General features: G+C 42.4%; 1 protein-coding gene across 1 annotated transcript; it reads right to left on the reverse strand.

Annotated features, from left to right (window-relative positions):
• Nucleotides 1-10,866: 10,866 nt before the first annotated feature.
• Nucleotides 10,867-19,477, reverse strand: MUC21 (mucin 21, cell surface associated). The gene is made up of 3 exons (XM_024738556.1): nucleotides 19,389-19,477; nucleotides 11,409-12,564; nucleotides 10,867-11,055 (listed from the first exon to the last, which is right to left on the reverse strand). Exons 1-3 carry the CDS (start codon nucleotides 19,475-19,477, stop codon nucleotides 10,867-10,869), a joined length of 1,434 nt encoding a protein of 477 aa, XP_024594324.1.
• Nucleotides 19,478-20,387: the final 910 nt, after the last annotated feature.

Consider the following 20,387-nt stretch of genomic DNA (forward strand, 5'->3'; position numbering starts at 1 on the left):
GGTCGCATTAGGCAGGGCCTCAGGAGGAGCAGGAAGTAGTACAGTTCAAAGGGATCATGTTGTCAAAGTGGAGGGGACTCATCCTCTGAGGCAGGGATGGGGCTAAAAACCTGTTCTAGCTCAAGACCTTGTTTCCTGGAGAGAAGTCCTGAGTAACTGGGATAACTGTGTGGGGGCAGGGTGCGGGAAGGTAGACTTGATGAGCAAACCTTAGTTGGAAGGACACATCAAGTGAGTTTCACTGTGAATGGGGACGGCGGCCCGGACCTCTGGGTGCTGGTGAGCATGTGATAGGCACACATCTTGGATGAGGTGGGAAGAGAGACTCACGGATAGACTCTGGGATCTCTGAGGTATGGGAGGTGGGGGTGGGGAGAGCGGCGCTTGGGCTGTTGAGGAGATGGGACCAGTGGTGTACCACTGTCAGTGTATACCTGTTTGCAAGGACCCCAAATTGTTAAAATTTCAGGATTTCTGCAGCATAGCCATCATTAAAAATTTGAGTTCTAATTTGATACTATGTGTAATCAAAACAAGGTGTCTCTACCCCCTTCAGCCATGGAGGCTTCCTGGAAGAGGAACCATTTCAAATTCTTTTTTTTTTTCTTGGAGCGCCATGCGGCTTGTGGGATTATAGTTCCCTGACCAGGGATCAATCTCAGGCCCTCGGCAGTGAGAGCACATAGTCCTAACCACTGGATGCCAGGGAATTCCCCTGAATTTCAGATTCTTTAAATGTTTGGGTGAAAGAGTATTCACTGCGTGTGAGGCCTGATGAAAGTGAGCTGACAAGCAGGAGATGAAGATTCATCCCACAGATATTCAGTGATTTCCTACTATGTGCCAGACATTGTACTCCAGTAAACAAAACAAATAAATTTGTGTTATTTTGGAGCTTATATCTAAGATATGAGAGAACTGTGAATGACTGAGTTTTAAAAGCAGGAAGAGAATGGAATGTGGTAGAAAATGTGGTGTTGGATGGGGAGTGGTCAGGAATCTAGATTCTAGGATGCCCTAGGAAAGGGCTTGGTAGTTGATCTGCCCACTGTCTGCGATAGGAAGTCCCATGTGGGGGATGGATGAGGAGTGTGGTCAGTAACAAGTCAGTATTGGGATCTCAGCACCCTGGTCTAAGGGTAAACATCCCAATAACATTTCTAAGTAGAAAGATGTTTTCTCTACAACCAATTAGAGTTACAGGGTTTGTTTTATAGTGCAGGTTTGCTCATATATTAGCACTTCTCTCGTCTTTTTAGTGGGGATTACAATCTGAACTTCACAGGGTTGTGAAGATTAAATGGTGGTATATTAAAAAACTCACAGAAGTCACTCAGAAGCAAAGTACAATAGCAAAACAAACACAAAGTTTAAAAGATAAGCATTTCATCTGGTTACAACATACATTAATAAACTTTTATTTTTAAGAGTATCTTCATTTCTTAGACTGTCTAGTAATTTTCTTCTTCATCACACAACATCTGGAGGAGACACAAGCAGGGAGGAAGACTCTTCTTAAGGACAAAGTCAAGCTCTGGAGGGCATTGAAGTGACCTGGGTGGAGGGAAGATGAGGAAGCAGCTGCCATAAGAGTAGTCACTGTGCCCATCCCCACGCCCTGTCAAGCAGCCTCCTTGATCCTGGGATTCTGAGTTATGGGGAGAGCCAAGGGAATACATTTACTTGACATCACTCTAAGCCTGATGAGGCTGTGGGTCTTCCAAACCAATACACTGCCTGAGTAACCTTGTTGGTCAGACATGGAGAGGCTTTCCTTGGTCCTGTCCTTGACCCAGGCCATAACCTATGGCCATTCGCTGGGAACATTCTGGTCTCCCATCTTGACTCACTCCCCCATCATTGTTCTTTGTCTTCTCCTCCATGACCCTTTCCTCCGCTAAGGTTTCCTACCTTAGAATGTCTCCCATTATCCAGTGTCCATAGCCATGCCCTCTTCAATGACCTCCTCTAAGGTCTGCCCTGTGGTTGTCACTGGTGTGGCCTTTTCCATGGTCTCTTTCATGGCCCCAGGCCTGTGGTTTCCATGATGGCTTCCACAGAAGACACCTTGATGGCTCATTTCCACAATCATCTTCATGACTGTGGCTCATTTCATGGCCCACATTGTAGCTTTCTTCATGGCCACAGCCACAGGCCCCTCCATGGCTCAGTTTATTGCAGAGGCTGCAGAACAATGGACCCAGGCCAAGGTCATGGGTGTAATAAGTGTCAATGTTTCTTAGATGCAGAAGAGTATCCCTCTAAAAGAGAAAGATGTGGATATTTTAAGAGGGTACTCCTCTCACATTTCACAGTCCACCTGGTTGACTAAAATCACAGACTTTCACTTTTTTTTCAGGTATATATCTTTATTTTACTGAAACTGAAATTAAAATTAATAACAGTAAGCAAAGCAAAGCACAGCAAATGTATTGTAGAAGATGTATATCAAAAGGTCAGAGGTATAAAAATGAATGGTTTATCCTTTTCCATATTGTTCCTGCTTTGAGGATTTTTAAAAATTGAAGTATAGTTCATTTATAATGTTGTGTTCGTTTCAAGTGTACAGAAAATTGATTCAGTTATACCTATATATATATAATATATACTATATATATTCTTTATCAGATTCTTTTCTATTATAGGTTATTACAAGATATTGAATATAGTTCCCTGTGCTATATAGTAGGTCCTTGTTGTTTGCCTGTTTTATATATAGTAGTGTGTATACGTTAATCCAAACTTCTAATTTATCTCCCTCCCCCTGACTGTTCCCTTTGGTAATGATAAGTCCGTTAGTCTATTTCTGCTTTGTAAATAAGTTCGCTTGTGTCATTTTTTTAGACTCCACATATAAGTGATATCATATGATATTTGTCTTTCTCTGTCTGACTTAACTTCACTTAATATGATAATCTCTAGGTCCATCCATGTTGCTGCAAAGGGTATTATTTCATTCTTTTTTATGGCTGAGTAATAGTCCACTGTGTGTGTATGTGTGTGTGTGTATGTATGTATATATATATATATATATATATATACATACCATCTTCTTTAACCATTTATCTGTGATAGACATTTAGGTTGCTTCCATGCCTTGACTATTGTAAATAGTGTTGCTATGAACATTAGGGTGCATGTATCTTTTCAAATCAGAGTTTTCTCCAGATATATGCCCAGGAGTGGGATTGCAGGATCATATGGTAACTGCCTTTTTAGTTTTTTAAGGAACCTCCATACTCTTTTCCATAGTGGCTGTACCAATTACATTCCCACCAACGGCGTAAGAGGGTTCCTTTTTCTCCACACCCTCTCCAGCATTTATTATTTGTAGACTTTTTAATGATGGGCATTCTGACTGGTGTGAGATGACACCTCATTGTAGTTCTGATTTGCTTTTCTCTACTAATTAACAATGTGAGCATCTTTTCATGTACCTATTGGCCATCTGTATGTCTTCTTTGAGGAATATCTATTTAAGTCTTCTGCCCATTTTTTGATTAGGTTGTTTGTTTTTTGATATTAAGTTGGATGAGCTGTTTGTATATTTTGGAAATTAACCCCTTGTTGGTAGTATTGTTTGCAAATATTTTCTCCTAATCTGTAGGTTATCTTTTTGTTTTGTTATGGTTCCTTTTTCTGTGCAAAAGCTTTTAAGTTTAGTAGAGACTAAAAAAAAATAGAAAAGATCAATGAAATTAAAAGATGGTTCTTTGAAAAGGTAAACAAAATTGATAAACCTTTAGCCAGACTCATCAAGAAAAAAAAGGGAGAGACCCCAAATCAATAAAATTAGAAATGAGACAGAGAAGTTACAACTGACACCATAGAAATACGAAGGATCATAAGAGATTACGAAGAGCAATTATATGCTAATAAAATGGACAACCTAGAAGAAATGGACAAATTCTTAGAAAGGTACAATCTCCCAAGACTGAACCAGGAAGATATAGAAAATATGAACAGACCAATTACTGGTACTGAAATTGAATCAGTAATTTAAAAACTCCCAACAAGCAAAAGTTCAGGACCAGATTGCTTCACAGGTGAGTTCTACCAAACATTTAGAGAAGAGTTAACACCTATTCTTCTAAAACTTTTCCCAAAAATTGTGGAGGAAAGAACACTTCTATGAGGCCATCATCACCCTGATACCAAAACCAGACAAAGATATCACACAAAAAGAAAATTACAGGCCAGCGTCATTGATGAACATAGATGCAAAGATGCAAGTGGGATTTATCCCAGGTATGCAAAGATTTTTCAGTATCAGCAAATCAATCAATGTGGTGCACCACATTAACAAACTGAAGCATAAGAACCATGTGATCATCTCAACAGATGCAGAAAAAGCTTTTGATAAAATTCAACATCCGTTTATGATGAAAAAATCTCTTCAGAAAGTGGGCATAGAGGGAATATATCTCAACATAATAAAGGCTATATGTGACAAACTCACAGCTAACATCATACTCAAAGGTGAAAAGCTGAAAGCATTTTCTCAAAGATCAGGAACAAGACAAGGATGCCCATTCTAGCCACTTTTATTCAACATAGTTTTGGAAGTCCTAGCCACAGCAACCAGAGGAGGGAAAGAAATAAAAGGAATCCAAATTGAAGAAGAAGAAGTAAAACTGTCACTGTTTGCAGCTGACATGATGCTATACATAGAAAATCCTAAAGACACTACCAGAAAACTACTAGAGCTCATCGATGAATTTGATAAAGTTGCTGGATACAAAATTAATATACAGAAATCTGTTGCATTTCTATACACTAACAATGAAAGATCAGAAAGGGAAATTAAGGAAACAATCCCATTTACCATTGCATCAAAAGCATAAAATACCTCGGAATAAACCTACCTAAGGAGGCAAAAGACCTGTACTTCGAAAACTATAAGACACAATGAAAGAAATTGAAGATGACACAAACAGATGGAAATATATACCGTGTTCTTGGATTGGAAGAATCAGTATTGTTAAAATGATCACACTACCCAAGGCAATCTACAGATTCATGCAATCCCTATCAAATTACCACTGGCATTTTTCACAGAACTAGAACAAAAAATTTTTTAATTTGTATGGAAACACAAAAGACCCTGAATAACCAAAACAATCTTTTTAATTTTATTTTATTTTTTATTTTTGACTGCATTGGGTCTTCATTGCTGCACGTGGGCTTTTTCTAGTCGTGGCGAGCAGGGGCTACTCTTCGTTGCGGTGCACGGGCTTCTCATTGTGGTGGCTTCTCTTGTTGCGGAACATGGGCTCTAGGCACACGGGCTTCAGTAGCTGTGGCATGCGGGCTCAGTAGTTGTGGCTTGTGGGCTCTAGAGTGCAGGCTCAGTATTTGTGGTGCATGGGCTTAGTTGCTCCATGGCATGTGGGATCTTCCCAGACCAGGGATGGAACCCCTGTCCCCTGAATTGGCAGGCAGATTCTTAACCACTGCGCCACCAGGGAAGCCCACCAAAACAACCTTGAGAAAGAAGAATGGGGCTGGAGTAATTAGACTCCCTGACTTCAGACTATACTACAAACCTACACTAATCAAAACAGTATGGTACTGGCACAAAAGCAAACACATAGATCAATGGAACAGGATAGAAAGCCTAGAAATAAACCCACATTTATATGGTCAATTAATCTATGACAAAGGAGGCAAGAATATACACTGGAGAAAAGACAGTCTCTTCATAAGTGGTGCTGGGAAAACTGGACAGCTACATGTAAAGAATGAAATTAGAACATTCCCTAACACTATATACAAAAATAAACTCAAAATGGATTAAAGATGTAAATGTAAGACCAGATACTATAAAACTCCTAGAGGAGAACATAGGCAGAACACTCTTTGGTGTAAATCACAGCAATATTTTTTTTTGGATACATCACATAGAGTAATGGAAATAAAAACAAAAATAAACAAATGTGACCTAACTAAACTTAAAAGCTTTTGCACAGCAAAGGAAACAGATTTTCACTTTTTAAGAGAACCCATTAAATTTTTTTTCTTCCTAATCTTTTTACTTCTCTGTGTCTCTCTTCATATCCATGTGTTATCTTTTATTTCTCTCATTGTGAAAACATCAAAATAAGGAAAAAATCAAATAAAATAATAACCTCACTGTGTCTATATTCTAATTTACTATGCTGTACCAATATAATGTGGTGGAATTTGCAAAGCAAAAATAAATCAACATCCCAGTGTTCAGGGGATGGGCCACCAAAGAACAGGAATCCGTCATTGTATTACTAAGGAAATGCATGTTTGTGAGACCAGGTATAACTTTTCTGGATGAGCCACAGTTTTGAAATCCAACATATAGCCTTTCAGTTAAAAACATGGATTCCTGAAATTAAAAGATCCTGGGTTGAGTTCTCTGCTGTGTGCCCTTCAGTAAGTTTGTTAACCTCTTTATATCTCCTTGCATATGAAGTGTGAATAGTGTCCTTGTATATGAAATGAAGATAATAACAACACTTTCCCCGTAGTGTTATTGGGGGGATAAAATGAAATAACACATGTAAAATGCTCGCATAGTACCTGCCACAAAGTAAGTGCTTAATGAATATTAGCCACCATTATTATTGCTATTACCTCTTGGTTTTGAATAAGAGAGTGCCAGCATGTTTAGGAGAAAACCAGTGGAAGTGAGTCTGTATGTGGTGCCCTATAATTCGAGGACATTTTAGAGTTTAAAAGGAATAATGTATAGTTGGAGTGGTCTTCATCATTTATACCCTGCCATCTTCCACACATTGTTTAAGGTACCTCTCTATAACAAAAAATGTAAAATAAAAAATTCAAAACAAAAAGAAAATACAGGGCTTCCCTGGTGGCACAGTGGTTGAGAGTCCGCTTGCCGATGCAGGGGACACGGGTTCGTGCCCTGGTCCGGGAAGATCCCACATGCTGCGGAGCGGCTGGGCCTGTGAGCCATGGCCGATGAGCCTGCGCGTCCGGAGCCTGTGCTCCGCAACGGGAGAGGCCACAACAGTGAGAGGCCCACGTACCGCAATAAAAGAAAATACATTGGAATAGGGGAGGAAGTTCAGGTGAAAATCTGAATGTAGAATGCAGTCTGGAACTGGTGTGCGGGGACAGCTCTCCCAGCCTCCACAAGGAATGTTAGGAAGCCTGTGAGCTCTGGCTGAGCTCTGGAAACCTCTGCACCTCATCAGGCCGTTTTTGTCTCCTATCCTCTCTGGTTTCTACCCCTGTTATTCTGCCTTGATATTACTTCCCCTACATTATTCTACTGTAATATTTTTTGCTTGTAAGATTTTTGTTGATCACCCTACCATGCTTCTCTGCACCAAAAGATATGTTTATAAACATAAAAAAAATTTCCTGTGGCTTGTGTTAGATTTCTCAGTCCTCAATAACATTTTGGTGAAAAGTAAATGAAAATGTTTTTCTTATGCAATGTTTTTATCTTTCCCCCTTCTCCAACTCTGCAATGTTTTTCCATATTTTCAAGAAAATGTGCAACATGAACCTTCCCAATATAAAAAATAATAACATAATTTATAGAGTGCTACCAAATGTACTATTCTAAGGGCTTCACAGCAATCTCATGAATTGGGTACTGTTATCACCCTCAGTTTTACAGATAAGCAAACTGAGACCCAGGAAAGTGAAGAAATTTGTGGGAGGCCACGCTGAGCTTAGATTTAAAACCGGAAATTCTAGTTCTTCAATCTGTGCTCTTAGCAGGTATGCTGTACAGCTTCTGGATCTTCCTTTTGTCTTAAGATAAAACATTAGGGACTTCCCTGGCGGCACAGTGGTTAAGATTCTGCCCTCCCAGTGCAGCGGGGCCAGGTTCGTTCCCTCATCAGGGAACTAGATCCCACATGCATGCTACAACTAAGGGTTCGCATGCCACAACTAAACAGCCGGCAAGCCACAATTAATGAGCCCGCCTGCCGCAACTAAAGACCTAGCACAAATAAATAAATATTTTTTAAAAAAGATATAACATTAATCAGCTGGAAGTAAATGTACAACTTATAATGTCTTTCTCCTTGAAAATCATGCAAAATATCCAACTGTGATCTAAACCAAGAAACTCTTGAATGAGACAGAGTTTCTCCTTATGGAGAACGGTGTATAAGCCAGGGAAGCGTGCTTCATAGTAAGTTGCTATTTCCCAGCAAAGTTTTACAAATCTTGAATATTCTAAAATAGGTAGACAGACAGATAAGGTGGGTTGATTTGCCATAGGGTTTTCGCCTGGGTTAAACAAGGGACTGCCACTCTTATTATTTCATACTGATGACAGCATACTGATGACAGCTCTGCTTTCATGAGTTGCTCCCCCCAGAAGGATGTATTCTTTGAAAGGAGATGAAAGAGAAGAGATTGTTAAGCAGAAATCTTTACCACCCCTGCTACCTCACTCTACAATATATCTGAATAAATAACATCTTAACATGTCCAAAAATTCCCCGTTTATTACACTTCTTTTAGCCCTTAATAGGAATTTATGTGAGGCAAGGGAAAACATGAAGCCCTACTCTGGGTATACAATGACTAAATTAGAAGAGATTTTGAGTTATCCCTTTATTTGCACCCTGGAATTTTTTGCACCTAGTGAAATCCACCATAATAATATAGGAGCTAGAATGTAAAAGGTAGGTGGGTGGCTATAGAAGGAAAGCTAGAAAAGTATAACTAGCAGATGCTTTGACCACAGCCACAAAATACATATCGAAGTTGAAGTGCTGGAAGATGATTCCCATAAGATATCCCACACCTGCATAATACTCTTTAGAAAGTCTTCATATACCTCCAAGGGTATGGGCAGACTCCATTTAAAGATCATTGCACTAGGCGAACAGTGCAAAAGCGCTTAATCCTATCAACTTCCTAGACCTCTGCTTGGGTCAGACTTCCTTGGTGAGCTGGGGCTTTGTTGGGTTAAAACATGTTTCGTCCATGTAAGCAGATCCCAAGATAAAAGTTGAGTCATGATGCTTCCTAACTCTATGTACACACTCCAGTTTCTGGGAGTAGCGAGATGTTCACAGTGTAACCATGTCAATTAACCACAAGCTGAATTACTCACTGCGGTTTCATCTCCCACTGTCTCAAAGTGCCCATTGCTGTTTATCTTTGGAATTCAGAATTTTTATTTACACGATATGCCTGCTGGGTAATAATATTTTTACAGCTTTATTGAGATATAATTTATATAGCATATTCTCCTGTTTAAAATAGATGTTAATGGGGTTTAGTATATTTACAGGGTTGTTATTAATAAGCCCTTTCAACTTGCAGACTAAAATCTTTCTTCCCTGTTGTTCTTTTACTTCCTCTGGTCTATCTCTTCCTTTTTTCTCTGTTTTGAATCTTACTACTTGTGTGTTAGTCCTCCTGAATCAATCCCCCAAGTGTCTTCTATTCTCTATGTCAGTGATTTTCATCTCTGGTTTGTTGTATCTAATTGAGCTACTTTCTCCACTTGCTCTTCTAAATAACTAACTTTATTCTCAACCAGCATCTTTGAATTTGTCTATTACAATTTTAAACTTGAAAATGCATGTTGTACATTTTAAAATTATCTAAATGGACTCCCTTGCTTTATTTTCACGTTTTTCACATTATGCTTTCCACAGTTCACACCAGTGGGAGGCAACTTTCTAGGGGGTTCAACTCAGCTTCTCTTTCCGGTTGCTGGATCCCTGTAGGTTAGATAATGATGATGATGATGATGGACCTGTACATGGCTCAGCATGGCCTCACTGACTAGGATCAACCGTCTGGTTTGCTGACACTTGAGAAACCCAATGAATGGTGGAAGGCAGAGCAGTTTCCACTGCTGTGAGTTGGGGTGAACCCACCAACAACCTGCTAATTCTCTCCTGAGGCCTCTGTCCCCAGTGGAAGTCGTGTCACTGGCCTCATGGATTCAGAGCAACCCAGCCTTTCAAAGCAGCTCGCCTCTGTCCTCCAAGACCTGTAGGATCAGAGAGCCTTCTATCCTAGACCATGAAAGGGGTATGTGCAGCCTTTGTGGGAGGGGAATTCATGAGAATCTCAGGCTTTACCCCAGGTGTCTCTGCCATGACCCTCTTGAAAGGAAATCTTAGCAGGCCAGGAAGTGTTTCCCTTGATAAAAACAGGAAGCACTTTCTCTCTGCTTCCAAAGGCAGCACTGAGAGTAAGAGTATCAACCAACACCTTCATTCTTACAAGTAACCCAGGTCTACAGCAAATGTAAACGGCCTGGAAACTGTGGCTTTGAGTGACCTCCCTCCCTGCCCCTCCCCCCACCCAACAGCATACCTCCTCCTGTCACGCTCTGGGTTCTGCATGTGCTAGAACATAATCTCTACCTACCACAGGCTTAATCCATCAGCCGGTAGGATCTGGGCACCTGCCCTCCCTTCTCATCTCTCCCAATTCAATTCCCCTCTCAGTCTGGGAGATTCTTGGGGGCACAGGGTTCCTGCTTGGGGCAAGAAGCATTAGAAAAAGGGGACAGATATGGATGATGTCTCTGGATTTTACTGTGGAGATTCTGAACGCCAAGTGGATTCTAGCATGGGGTTCTCTCATACAACCGGGAAATTCAACTCGGCGCAGCAGACACCCACTCGTGTGCACACACAGGTTCTCTCTGTGATACAGTTTGTATGTGTTTATTTCTTAGCTAAATGACCAGCAGAGTCTCCTCTTTCCAGTGTCTGGCAAAAGCAAGAGAGAGGGGGGAAGTGTCTTTCCCAATACTGGCAGAGACCCAAACAAAGCTAGGAGGGGACTCCTGGGGACGAATGAAAGGACACTCAGATCTCTGGTCCCCCAGGCTGGCTTCCTCTGTGAGGAATGTGGCTCTCTGGCTTCAGTAGCCTCTTAGAGCCCATTGTGGCTCTCTCTCAGCTCCATGGCCACTGAGGATACTGGTCTCCTCCAGAATCCATTAGGGCTCCACCTAGACCTGTGGTGGACTGTGTGATTCCCTCCAGGGCCTGGGCCGAGGTTTGGGCCATGGAGTGGATAGACAGCTGTGTCAAAGACATTTCTCAGGGACAGGGAGTTTCTCTAGAAAAAGAAGGCAGAATCATTTCAGAATTGGATTCCCCCCCACTCCCGAGAAGCCTTCACCAGGGACTCCTTCTGGAATCTTCTCCCCCTTTAAACCATTTCCCTCATTCAGCAGTCCTTCCACCAGTCTTTATTTCTTCTTTTGCTCCCCTTTCCCACAAGTCAATAGCTTCCTTTGCACATTGATTGGCTCCTCTGGTTCTAACTTGCTATGTCTCTTTCGTAACTTTCTCCTGATTTTTCTTTCCTCCCTACTCATCCCTAACTTGGTGGCCCTACTATTCATACCTTATTTCCCTATGTTCCCTATTCCTTCCCCCCAGGCAATTTCCTATATATTAGGCACTCACCACACAGAAGTAGAGCCCAACAAAGAATCCCACAGCCACTATAACTGAGACCAGAGAGATGAGGAAGATTTCCCATGGCTTCAGGGACCCACTGGGCCCTTCATTCACTGTAGTTCCAGCACTTGTGCTAATACTGTTGGAAGTTGTGATTATTCCAATTGTCAAAGGTGTACCAGAGCCTCCTGCAGTTGCACTGGATCCAGTGTTGGAGGCCGTGGTGGTCCCACTGGAGGTTGTGCTGGATCCAGTACTGGAGGTTATGCTGGTCTCACTGGAGGTCATACTGGAACCAATATTGGCAGGTGTGCTGGTCTCACCAGAGGTCATGCTGGATCCAGTATTGAAGGCTGTACTGGTCCCCCCAGAGGTTGCGCTGGATCCAGTGTTGACAGGTGTGCTGGTCCCTCCAGAGGTCAGGCTGGATCCAGTATTGGAAGTTGTGCTGGGCCCTCCAGAGGTCAAGCTGGATCCAGTATTGGAGGTTGTGCTGGCCCCTCCGGCGGTCAGGCGGGATCCAGAATTGGAGGCTGTACTGGTCCCCCCAGAGGTTGCGCTGGATCCAGTGTTGACAGGTGTGCTGGTCCCTCCAGAGGTCAGGCTGGATCCAGTATTGGAAGTTGTGCTGGGCCCTCCAGAGGTCAAGCTGGATCCAGTATTGGAGGTTGTGCTGGCCCCTCCGGCGGTCAGGCGGGATCCAGAATTGGAGGCTGTACTGGTCCCCCCAGAGGTTGCGCTGGATCCAGTGTTGACAGGTGTGCTGGTCCCTCCAGAGGTCAGGCTGGATCCAGTATTGGAAGTTGTGCTGGGCCCTCCAGAGGTCAAGCTGGATCCAGTATTGGAGGTTGTGCTGGCCCCTCCGGCGGTCAGGCGGGATCCAGAATTGGAGGCTGTACTGGTCCCCCCAGAGGTTGCGCTGGATCCAGTGTTGACAGGTGTGCTGGTCCCTCCAGAGGTCAGGCTGGATCCAGTATTGGAAGTTGCGCTGGTCCCTCCAGAGGTCATGCTGGTTTCAGTATTGGAGGTTGTGCTGGATCCACTGGAGGTCACTTGGGATCCAGAGTTGGTGGCTGTGCTGGTACCACCATAGGTCGTGCTGGCTATAGTGTTGGAGGCTGTCCTAGTCCCATTGGAGGTTGCACTGGATCCAGTGTTGGCTCTGGTGGGTTCACTGGAAGTTGGGCTAGGTGTGCTCCCACTAATGGAGGTTACACCTAATGATAATCATAGATGATGACATGTATTGAGCATATCTACTTTCTGCTCAATGGTTGGTTAAACTCGTTACTTAGATAATTCTACTGAATGCTCACTACAGCCCAATGAAATAGATAGTATTATTATCAACAGCTAAGATGAAAAAATTGAGGCTTAGAAATGTTGACACTTGCCCAAGTTTGTACAGCTAGTAAGTAGTAGAACAGGAATTTGAACCCAGGCCATTGAATCTGCACTTTTAGCTACCATGCTAAGTCACCCTCCACATCCACCCCCAACACCAGGGTTACATGACCTAATTTCACTGATAGTACGCTTATTCCATCATCGCTGTACAATATTCAACACAGATGAAAAGTGTTATAAAGGAGTTGTAGAACCCAGGTGAAACTAGTGTATATTGATTAATTCATTATTAAAGTGGTATTGCTTCTTTCTTGGGAAATATTTCTGAGTGTTATTCAGAAAACACCTATATTAGAATTATCTGGGGACCTTGTTGAAAATAAAGATTTCTAGGCAAACAACTCCAGACTAAATGAATCAGAGTCTGAGATAGGCCTAGGTATCTGGGCGACTACATATGCATTAAAGTTCCACGGGCTCCTGATTACAAGGCAAAGGTTAGAAAAGAGCAAGTTATATGTAACTTAAATATATAAGATCTCCCAGGATTAAGGTCTGCAAATCAAGATCTACAGGTATAGGGAAGCATTTCCACCTTCTTGAAGGCTCAGCTAGAGTTAGGGTTGTGCCTATTTTTTGCGTCTCACTACCTTGAAGGACAAAGATGCTTAGCCTCCCCAGATAAACAAAATTTATCTCATTTGTGGCTCATTTTACTATTAATTTGGACATGAGCGCCTAGCACCTCACCCCACACGTGTGTAGCTTATTTGAACTAACATAGTATTAGAGTTTAGCTCTATTTGGGGGAGGCCCCCTAAAATCTGCAATGGGGTACAAATTGGAGTTAAGGTTAGAATCATGAATAAAACTAAATAAGAAACTGAGATGAACAAGAGTAGGGGTGACGTGAAAGAGGGAGTGGATTTGATTTGAGAAGTTTTGGAGAATAGAATAGTTGAGTCAAAATTGTATGAGGGTGGGGCTTCCCTGGTGGCGCGGTGGTTGAGAGTCCGCCTTCCGATGCAGGGGACACGGGTTCGTGCCCCAATCCAGGAAGATCCCACATGCTGCAGCTGGGCCCGTGAGCCATGAGCCATGGCCGCTGAGCCTGCGCATCCGGAGCCTGTGCTCCGCAACGAGAGAGACCACAACAGTGAGAGGCCCACGTACCACAAAAAAAAAAAAAATTGTATGAGGGCTAATTTTGATTCAAAATGATGAATTCTCGGGGAAGTACCCTGATGGCCTAGTGGTTAGGATTTGGCACTTTCACTGTTGTGGCCTGGGTTCAATCCCTGGTTGGGGAATTGAGATTGTGCAAGCCGTGTGGCACTGCCCCCCCCACCCCCCCCCCCCCCAAAAAAAAAACCCCCCCCCCCCCAAAAAGAATTCTCTAAGAAGTCATGCTTCCTAGTTGCACAATAGGAGACAGCCCGAGGAGTGTTTAATAGAGTGTCAGAGGGAGTTAGTTTTGACTTAAATCCTTTTCTCCTTGGCCTGAGGCTGACTGAGGCTGATTGTGGAATAGGGGTTAAGGACACAAGAAAAATTAAGATTTTACAATATAGAAGAGTGATATTTTAAAGTAACGGTCAACTCTTCTTGTTATTAATATTTAAACCCCAGCCATATCTCACAGGTTATTACCATTTTATAGATGCAGAAATGGAGGCACGGAGAAGTTAACTCACCCAAAGTGTACCAGTAACAGATGGAGCCATGATTCAAACGTAGGCAATTGGAGACCAGAGTCCACAGTTTTAACCACTGTGCTCTGACTGCCTCCCAGGTGATCCCTTATTAGACTGAAGCGATTGGGGTGAAATGATGACCCTCACTCTATGGCGGAGAACCAGCTATTCCTAGTGCCAGTCATCATCTCCCACAATCCCTCAAAAGTTCACAGACCATCCACCTTTAAAGAAAAGCACTCACCATATTCCAAAAGTAGGAGATGCAACAGTAACCAGTACGTGAGGCAAATGTTTCTTTTCTGCATCTTGATCTGCCTCTTTGTGGCTGGTAAAAAAGATGCTTGGATCCCAAATGTGGCCAAGACCTAGAAGGCAAAGAACAATATTCTTGAGAAAGGAGAGTTCAAGGTGAAGAGATAAAGGCTAGAGCTTCCAGGAGCTTGGTTCTCCTACGTATGTGTTCTTGGAAAGAATCTGGAGCTTAGCGGGGTGGGAGACTGGATGCCTGGGCTTCTTGAGCTTCTTCCACACAATGTTGTTGCCTCTTTCTTTATCATGGAAGAGCTGCAGGAGCTTTTATAGCTTCATATAAGGGAGGGGTTGGGAAGTTGCCTTCTTCTTCTGCCAACTATGAGCAGGTAACAAAACAATACTGAGCCTGGGAAGGAATAGACTGGGGTTCAACAGGAAGGTGAGAAAGGAGAATGACATGATCATACTAGGCAGGGCACTGGGATGGGTTTGAGCAGGAAGTAGAATGCGATAAGGGGATCAAGGTTGTCAGAGTGGAAGAGGTCCACCCTTGAGGCAAAAATAGGGCCAGAAACCTGTTCCAGTTCAAGACTTTGTTTCCTGGTCAGGAAGTCCTGTGTGCCTGCTTTTAGTACAGAAGAAGCCCTAATAGACTGAGCTGAAGGGTAGGACCCAACATCTTTGAATCAAAAAAAAAGAGACCTCAAAGAGAGCAGTAGCTAGGGATCTGGGTTCCTGGGATATGGACAGAAGACAGACGGTATATTGCTGAGCAATTGCTCAACAATGCACAATGACTGAACAGGAAAAGAGAGATCCATGGGTAGTGTAGCCATCTTTGGGGTCTCTGGCACATGGGGGATGAGGGTGGGGGAGAGTGTTGAATATGCAGGAACAAGCCACCTGTCACACTCATAGCAGGTAAAGGGGTGGTATAGGGCCCCCCTTTTTAAAAATTTTATTGAAGTATACTTGATTTACAATGTTGTGTTACTTTCTGCTGTACAGCAAAGTGATTCAGTTATATATATATATATTCTTTTTCATATTCTTTTCCATTATGGTTTATCACAGGATATTGAACATAGTTCCCTGTGCTATAGAGTAGGACCTTGTTGTTTATCCATCTTATATATAATAGTTTGCATCTGCTAATCCCAAAGTCCCAATCCTTCCCTCCCCCACTCCCACAAGGGCCACCTTTTGATTCTCAACGATAGGGGTTCCGATCTTGTTTGTTTTCGGAGTAATTCATTGGACGTTTTCTTCCCTGAGATCCTCCAGATGTTCCTTCTCATCAGCCTTAATGAAGCGTCTCTCAGCAAGGTACACCACGGGCACCACATTAGGAGACTTCGGGTCTGTTGGGGGAGGGAGATACTTACTTAGTCCAAGTCCTCTAGGAACTTCGAGTTGGGTCTGGATGCAGATATAGCAGCAGAAAGGACACACAGTCAGCTAAATGAGCATGACTGAAGAGACCCAAATGAGTGGAGGGTTGGGGAGTTTATGGGGAAACCTTCTTGTGACCAGGGTAAGGGGAGTGGGATTGAAGGGAGTTCCAGTGCACAGTCTGTATGACCGAAGTCAGCTGTCTCCATTCCCTGTCAATGAGGAGAAGCTTCGTGGAAGAAACGACATCTCAGGTAGTTTATTTATAGGTGAATGGGTATCCCCGACACGTAAGACCTGCTAGAAAGAAGCTGCAAGCAGGAGGTGGCTGGAGGCATGAAGGAGCTTGGAATAAGTCAGTCTGAGAGTCAGGAGGGACAGAGTGTGCTAAGAAAGGCTTACATGCCTAGCGGCTGTAATGGGTGGTTCCTGAGGTTGAGGTGTGAGGGGCCAGTCAGTGACAGATGGGGTCTTGAACTCCCAGCAATCCTAATCTGTGGCTGTAAAGCCAATAGCACTCTAAGAAAGAAAACTTTTCTTCCCTCTAGAATTAATTGGAGGCAGAGGTCCTGAATTCAAATCCAGATTTCACCTTTTAGAGATATCCTAAAAAAATTTTACATGCATACTTATCAGTCTAAATGTAATTAATATCTTTATGCTCCTTCAAAACAATACAAGGACCTTGGAACTCTTTCATTCTTATTACCTGTCTCCCAGCTCAAACCCTAACATTATCAAGTATGTTAATTCTATCTTGTTTTTTAACTTCATGAGAAGTTATTGCTATCTGCTAACACACCATAAGAATATAGTCACACAGCTACAGTAAGCTGCAAGAGAGACGGAAATATAGTCCTTTGCTGGGTGGACATGTGCTCAACTAAAACTTGAGAATTCTATTTTCAAAGATGGATAATGGATATTAGTAGACAACCATAAAGCTATGACAATATCTATAGTTTTTGCGGATCTGATCCTGTTGTCTATTTGTTTTGTTTTGTTTCTTGCTGGCTTTCACTCATGGTGCCTCATTTGTGATTTGAGATTTATGACTGTAAATTTATTTTTCTTGGGTTGTTATCTAAATAAGTCCTTTGAAACCCAAGGTGAGTTCTGATCTTCCACAGTGAATTTGCCTGTTTTTGCCAAGCATAGGGAGGCAATACCACTTGTAGATTCCTTTAAATTAAATTATAGGCTTGAGCTCTTTTGAATTACCTAGGTTACATGATTTTGGGCTGCAAACCATGTAAAGTATTGTGGTTACAAGTTATTTCTCAAGAGGTACTTCCCCCATCCTCCCTTCCCTTGCACTGAGTTTAGAGACAGGCAATTTTTCTTGCATTTCCTTAGAGGAGGGGTGGGTTTGTTTCTGTTTGTGTTTTTTAATATTTATTTGGCTGCGCCAGGTCTTAGTTGCAGCACGCGGGATCTTCGTTGCGGCATGCAGGATCTTTTAGTTGCGGCGTGCAGGATCTTTAATTGTGACATGCAGAATCTTTAGTTGTGGCACTTGGGATCTAGTTCCCTGACCAGGGATTGAACCTGGGCCCCCTGTATTGGGAGCGTGGAATCTTAGCCACTGTACCAGCAGGGAAGTCCCGGGGTAGGTTTGGTTTTAGTTTACACTCTCCCTGAAGGTTTCAGATTTATGTGAAGGTCTACTACAAGAGACCTCACCTGGGTTGGTCTGACTGAGGTTGTGCTACCTGAAGGTTAAATTCACTGGTTGGGCAAAAGTTGGCTTGAGTACTCTTACCTCCTTAGGTTCCTACCTTAACTTAGTCTTTACTTTTAGCATTCCTTACTGTCCTGCTGAATCAATGATACTTTTAAGAAGAATTTTTAGTACACCATTTTTAGTTTTTCAGCATATTTTAAGACACCTAGCCCATTATAGAGCCAGAAATTTAAGTCCTCATTGGATTGTTCTGAGAAATAAATGATCCTGTATTAAAGGCGCAGCACAGTGTTTGGTGCATAATAAGCATGCAACAATAAAGCACAAAGGAAGAGCATAAGTATATAGATGCCAAGTGTATTTTGAGATTTTAATAGTAGCACGTTGCAGTGATTTTCTCCTTACTTGTCATATAGCATTTGGAAGAGACAAAGAAGTGGGGAGGGAGAATCTTCCCAAAGATGAAGGAGACCTGGAGGACATGTGTAGGTCAAAGATGGCTTTCTGTCTACCTAGTTTGTATGATTTGAAGCTGCAAACCCAAATGAAGAATGTTATGCAATTACAAATTCTCAAGGGAGGTTTTTACTCCCCTCCACTCAGTGTCAAGTTTAGAGACAGACATTTGTCTCAGTCGCCAATGTGCAAGGTGGGCAACACAATTTCATCCTAGTTTAAACACTGAAACCTTAACCCTTTTAGGTCTCAGCTTTCTTTAGAGTCTCCTGTTAGACTCCACCCCTTATGCAGGTCCTGGACTTTGTCTCCTGTACCCTAAGTGCTAAGAGGCTGTGAGAAGGTAAGCTTAAATTCACCAGATACGGCAAATGCCCTCAGTGTGACAGCTGGTTCAGAGCTCTGCTTCAGCCTCTCTGAGTCTTTGCCTTCTCTTGGTTGTTGATCTAAATATTACCTACTATCTACCCAGCTAATTGATACTATCTACCCAGCTGATTGATATAGTTACAAAGATTTTTTTCAATATTTTATCCAGTAATTTTTGTTGCTTTCATTAAGAGGGGTGGTTAATGCATCTTGTCCACTATATTGCCAGAAAAGTAGAAATTCTCAAAAGATTGTTTTAAGATTACAAATTTCAAAATTGTTAAATGATAGTGCATTTAAAATTACGTAGTACAATGCTTAGCACATAGTAAGCACTCAGTAACAAAGGGGAAAAGGAGGGGAAAGAGTGCTCAAACAGAAAAACAAGGAAGCAAGTCATCTTGCCGCCACAAATAGTATGAGCTGTGTTTTTTAAGGCTGTAATCATATCTTCCTTCTTCCTACTGGTCACACTGTGTCATGAGGAAATAGAAAAGAATTCCAAAGTGAAAGGGTACAGGTTATTACTTGTGCATTAGGAGAGCAAAGAGAAATTGTTGTGCAGTTGGTCACTGTGACTTCCTAAGAGGTTCTGAACTATGGTTAAGCTTAGGGAGAATCTTTACTTGAGCTCAGGTCCAAATCTGATGAGGCTGCAGGCCTCCTCCAGAAACACTCTCTGTTTTTCTGGCTGCCCTGTTGGTCAAACCCTCTATGATCTCTACCTTGCTCATGATCATCTCCATGGCCAATTCCCTGAAGACCTTTTGGAAGCCCATCTTGACCCACTTTATGGCCACTGCCTTCTCCTCCATGATTGCCTTCTTTTGCGATATTTCCTTTTCCAGAGTGCCCTGCATTATCCAGTCTATGTCCATACTCCCCCTTCCTCTATGTCTTCCTTGGCAGCCTCTTCTATGATCCACTTCATGGCTCTTGTCATGGCCTCCTCCATGTCCATGACTCCTGCCAGGATCCATGCCATAACCACCCCCTTGGCTGTGGCTTAATTCATGGTGCACTCCATGGCCTACCCTGTGTCCAAAGCCATATGCTCCTCCATGAACCAGTTCATTTTCTAGGCTATAGAACATTCCAGAGCCCAATCCTGAGTCCAGGTCCAGACCAAGGCCAGTTCTGTGGTCATGGAGGTCATAAATGCCTCTGTTTATCAGGGGAAAAGAAAAGTCATTCTAAAAGAGAAAAAAAAATTTTTTAAGTTAAATCCTTTTCTTTCAGATCATTAAAACTTGGATTGTCAAAAATCACAAAATTTTGCTTTTCGTCCATTCTTTGTGTGTGTCTCTCTTCCTCTCATTTATTTATTTATTCACTTCTCTGAGAAAACAGACTTCCTGATTATTGCACTTGCATACTCTCTACGTGAATGCTACGATCATTGCTCTGTATGTTGGCAAATCCGCATCCTGTACCTAGAGTAGAGTCTCCCAGAAATAGGGAGTCTTTCATTGAGCTAATCAGCCAAGAAAGTTGCACGTCTATGAGGAAAGGTAAAAACAAGAAACTTATGAAAGTTAATAAAATAGAAGTCAGAATAGTAGTTACCTTTGGCTGGGCAGGTATTGACAGGGAGGGGACACCAGAAACTACTCAGATGATAGGAATGTTCAATATTTTGAATGGGATGGTGGTTATTTGGGTGTGTACACATTTTTAAATGAATCAACCTGTACACTTGAGATCTGTGTACTTCTTATAAGTTATACTTCAATTTTTTTTTTTAAGATAAAGGAAGGCCCATTAAGAACTAAAGGTTGGAGAACCAGC

Source organism: Neophocaena asiaeorientalis, unplaced genomic scaffold, assembly GCF_003031525.2.
Source record: "Neophocaena asiaeorientalis asiaeorientalis breed wild unplaced genomic scaffold, Neophocaena_asiaeorientalis_V1.1 scaffold282, whole genome shotgun sequence".
In the NCBI taxonomy this organism is placed as follows: domain Eukaryota; kingdom Metazoa; phylum Chordata; class Mammalia; order Artiodactyla; family Phocoenidae; genus Neophocaena; species Neophocaena asiaeorientalis.

Excerpts from the sequence above, each read along its gene's own strand:
- MUC21 (XM_024738556.1), bottom strand. The coding sequence starts at position 19,477 with ATGGACATAGACTGGATAATGCAGGGCACTCTGGAAAAGGAAATATCG. Across the intron at positions 12,565-19,388 it reads GAGAAGGCAGTGGCCATAAA|AGCCAACACTGGATCCAGTG; the intron begins GTGGGTCAAGAT and ends TGAACCCACCAG. Across the intron at positions 11,056-11,408 it reads TTGGGCTCTACTTCTGTGTG|AGAAACTCCCTGTCCCTGAG; the intron begins GTGAGTGCCTAA and ends TTCTTTTTCTAG.